This window comes from Alosa sapidissima, chromosome 20 (assembly GCF_018492685.1).
Source record: "Alosa sapidissima isolate fAloSap1 chromosome 20, fAloSap1.pri, whole genome shotgun sequence".
Classification (NCBI taxonomy): Eukaryota; Metazoa; Chordata; class Actinopteri; order Clupeiformes; family Clupeidae; genus Alosa; species Alosa sapidissima.
This window is the reverse complement of record NC_055976.1, coordinates 7,208,577-7,213,204: the sequence shown is the minus strand read 5'-3', so window position 1 is coordinate 7,213,204 and position 4,628 is coordinate 7,208,577. Positions and strand designations below refer to the sequence as shown.

Here is a 4,628-nt window from a genome sequence, read left to right as displayed (position 1 = left end):
AAAAAATAAAAATCATTCCATAGAGGGATAAGCATTTTAAATTATAGTTTTCTATGTAAACTGTTGTATAGCTGATGATTTCTAAAAGGATTCTGATAAGATACTGGGAATAATTATGGAAATAGAATTGTTGTGTGTTTGTTTTATGTTATGTTATGTTATGTTATGGTATGTTATGTTATAGATATTATAATTGTATGGTGCATGAAAGTAGCAGAACAAAAGCAGAGTTTTTCCTGTTATTTTACTAATTGAATATTAATATGAGAGGAATAATACCAACAAAACATATCCGTCATCATCTAACAATATATGTTTTGTGATTAAAACTTTTTTTGTGATTGTGATGCTAAACTTCAGTTCTTTTGCCATGATACAAGAAAGCAGCAGGACAACAGCAGAATGAGTTCTTTTAAGTTCTTTTCAGTCATTTTATTTTCCAGTGATATCAACATGAGAGGAATAATGTTCACAATTAACAACCATCATGTAAGAACTTGTGCTCTCCAATCTCAGCTGTTACATCATGTGGTGGTTCCAGACTGGGACAGCATCAGTTTGAGCTTTTTCTGTTAGAAAGAAGAAGGAATGGTCAGAATTGAATTCTACTGCAGCAAGCAACCCATCATTTCAGCAATCCCAAAGTTACTAACACTCCATATTATACAGGAGGTCATACTCACAGCATCCATACAGTTTATTGATCCTCAGGATGTCAGTGGTGGACATTCCCTGTCTCTGTCCAATTTGCACATTTGGGTTTGGAATTGGTGTGATTGTCGCCCTTCCATTGGTTGAGAAAGCAGTGCTATAAAAGAACATGACGGTCAGTGATTTTAAACATTTGAGGAGCAATATTTTTCAATTTTTCTTTAAATTTAGTAACACATAAGATAACACAGCTCTTGACAAATAATTCTTTTTAACTGGGTGCCATTTTCTTACCTCCCATAATGCATCACAGAAGAGTAGTCATATGGAGTGTTCAGGTTGTTGGTGGATTGTTTCTGAAAGTTGTAAACCATTTCTGCCAAAATATCGTGCTGGTTTTTAAAGCTATTCATCATTTTTCAATCAGTTTTGTCAACATGTTCTTGTCAACATGTCCAAACATAAAATGAACTCAAGACTGCAGTACATTCATGTGAAGAAGGAAATGCAGCTTACGTGAGTCAATATTTTCCCAGTTGATTATCACATACTGGTCTCTGTCACTCCTGTTCTGCTCATGTTGGAAGCCCAGAGCGTGAAGAAATTCATGCTGAATGATGCCGCTGTAAACACAACCGGACCTGTAGAGAGAGACCACCTGTTTGCCTCCTGTCCTGCCAAGGTCAGAGAAGCACCTGAGAAAGATGGGAGGAAGAATGATAGAAACATTTACAATATGGCTCCATTCATTATTATTATATGAATTAATTATGATAAAAAAGACCATGGTCCTCATCACATCACAATTGATTGCATAAGCTAAGTTTGATTTTGTTTGTGTACACAAAAATATTCTTTGCAATCAGAATGTTTTAGCTAACATTATGTACATGTATTTTAGATGACTTTTCACACAATAATCAGCATTTCTTGTCTTTGTTGATATTGTTTAACAACAAAAAGGTGATAAAAGTTAAAAAGTGATACCAGTGTGATAGTATGGGGTTGTAGTATAAAAGACAAAGGGACCTTTTCCAGGCAGGTAGGTGTGGCCATAGAATCGACCATAGAAGGAAAAGCATTTTCAGCACAGTGCTAAATGAACTCACCCATCCCTATTCTCAATGCTGAGGTAGTCACCCTGGGTTGAGCGAGGAACAAACTGCACACAGGTTTTACTGCTGAAGGTAGCCAAGGCATTTTGAATTGTCATCACATCATAGGAAGCTGAAAATACAAATAATGGTTATAAATGCATAATGGATGTGCTTTAAAATATATGTACAGCATATTACAGAATACTACAAATAAGTTCACTTACAGAAATCAGGGCTCACTATGTAAGGCACCTCAACTTTTCCATTAGCAGACTTCTTCCATAGGCAGTTATTGTTCCAGCAAGTCATAGCATTTCTGGTTTTTGGCACCACAAGATCTCCCTCAATTAGAAATTCACTGGAAGCTGAAAGATTAAATATCATTTGAAAGTTATTCATAGAGACTCTGTGAGTTTGTGCATACCTTCAACTTAACTGTCAATTTGTTTAAACAATGAGAAACAAACCATTGTTGGTAGCTAAAATCTGTGTGGTCAAATCCACACTGTCACGCTCCTCTAGGAAAATGTGATTCTCATCACCATCAGCCTACAGACAAAAAATGGTTTAAATGAAACAGGAGAATCCCACAGATAGCCTTTAGAAGTGGAGTTTTGAATATCACAGGTATTCTTACCATGAGAGGCAGAGCCTTGGACAGGCCAAGCAGCAGCACCAGAAGGGAGATGGAGGCTCTGAGGTCCATGTTGCTTCAGTGTGTGGAGATGCTGTGGACGGCTACTTCACTGGAGCTCAGTGTTTGAGACCCATCTCACCTGAGCTTTTATACAGCCCTCCACAGGTGTGTCTGCAGGGGGATTTAAGCCTGCTGTCAGGGTCAGGTGTCTAATGGAAGCTCTTATGGGAGGACACCACCACTGCTCCCACAAATTCAACAACTGGACTAAGACAACATGTTATGCAGAGTGCTTAAGGATGTTTGGCTTGGTAGCTGGCATGTGGTCCTGGCATGGCTATTGACAAAACTGGGCAAGTGTTTGGAACTACCTCTACCAGCCTTATCATCTGTCGGGGCAATATTTTGTATAGTCAGAGAATACTGGTGAAACCCATGATGGGGTGACACAAACATGCATCTCTCCCTTGAGGGGCACTGGCCCCTCATTGAAAAGAATAAAAGCCTGGATCCTGATATTCCATCGTCCTGACTGAGTCTTAAGAGAAATATGGTAGTAAAAATATGCTATCAGTTGTAAGATATACCCCACAGTAATCATAGTAAAAAAACAATTAAAAATAAGAACAATTATACAAACACCAATAAATAATACAGCATATCCTTTAAGAATCTTTTTAGAAATCATCAGTTTCTTTATGGAACTAAGAGAACAAGTGTACTTGAGTGGGCCAACACGGTTATCTCATACAGATACCATATTGGCCCGCGAAAAACAACCCTGAATATAAGACGACCACCCTTTTCAGGACTAATTTTGGAAATACCAAAAAAATAGAAGAAAATTACTTTTTAAATGCTAGTAATAACACATTGGATGAATGTATTAGGTTGTTGTTTTTAACATGAAAGTTGCTGTGAGTGTTTACAGCGATGTGTTTGACATGTTTAGATAAAGTTTCCACAGTAACTCTGTCCTGTTGAGCTCCTTGGCCCCCTCATTGCTGCTTGCAGTTATGTTTACATTTGTCTTTATAGTTATCGTTGGTACTGTGGATAGGCCTGAAACCAGGGCTTTGAACCGGTTCAAGGAATGAAAACGAAAACCAGGAACTTTTTGTATTTTACAGGGAACAGAAACGAAACCGGAAACGTTATTATTTTTTATGTTCTGGAACAGGAACACTTATTTAAAAATAATGGTAACCGGTTAATACCGGTTTTATTAGGTTCCTCAAAGTTTTCGTTGCCTAATTAACTAAAAAAAAAAAAAGTTATTATTTTCCTGCGCACGTTACCATGACGGCTGAGGTTCACTATGTGACATCACATCAGACATTCGCTGACTGAATGGAGAGAGAGCGGTGGATTACAAAGTCTCCACTCCACATCTTAAATAAGAGGTAAATTACGATCCATCGTTAATTAAAACGCTCATTCCAAACACAATATCAATAGCTATATTTGTCGACTCCACGTTAATGATGGACTAGCGAACATTTGGCTAAATGGTGCCAACACCTCTGTTTGGCTGTTTTATTTTGTTATATTTTTTGCATTGTGCAAGGCAATTTACTCTTGTTAGGCCTAATGTCAGTCACAAATCTTTGTTTTTTTGTTGTTTGTTTAAAAATGCCAGGTTGGTATAGCCATTTTTTTTAGTTTTTGCGAACTGTTAAATGTGAGCCACTGTTATTACAGGCTATAATTAGTAGGCTATGTTTGTTGATAAACAATAGGCCCTACCTGATGAAACAGGCCTAACTGCAAGTAGGCCTAAGCAAGACAAAACAAAAGACTTTTTACGGTATGAGTAGGCCTACTGGATGGCCTTTCCCCCCGACAGTTGGAATTTGTTGTTGCCCGAGTGGCATAACCACGTGTCTTAATAATGTGGTTACGTTTGTGTGGAAATTTTCTCTTTTAACAATAAACTACACATTTGAAATAATTGTAGGCCTATTTAATTATTATTATTAATAATAATGTAATTATTATTATTTAATAATGGTTGTAATATTATTACATTTGGTTTAAGCTGGATGAGAAAGATGTGACATAATTCTATAGCATTAAACAGCTGACAGGAACGAAATTAACCGTTCCGGGAACAGTATTTTTTTGTTCTAACCGGTTCGGGAACGTCAGTTTATTGGTGGAACTCATAACCGGAAACGTTATAATTCCGTTTCTGTTCGGAACGAACCGATTGGAAAAAAAAATCGGTTCAAAGCCCTGCCTGA

General features: G+C 37.3%; 1 protein-coding gene across 1 annotated transcript; it reads right to left on the bottom strand.

Annotated features, from left to right (window-relative positions):
- Positions 1-403: 403 nt before the first annotated feature.
- Positions 404-2,561, bottom strand: LOC121694776 (hatching enzyme 1.2-like). The gene is made up of 8 exons (XM_042075115.1): positions 2,386-2,561; positions 2,216-2,297; positions 1,973-2,113; positions 1,761-1,878; positions 1,168-1,346; positions 946-1,027; positions 684-808; positions 404-569 (listed from the first exon to the last, which is right to left on the bottom strand). Coding segments are annotated over exons 1-8 (798 nt in total). The 5' UTR covers positions 2,455-2,561; the 3' UTR covers positions 404-567.
- Positions 2,562-4,628: the final 2,067 nt, after the last annotated feature.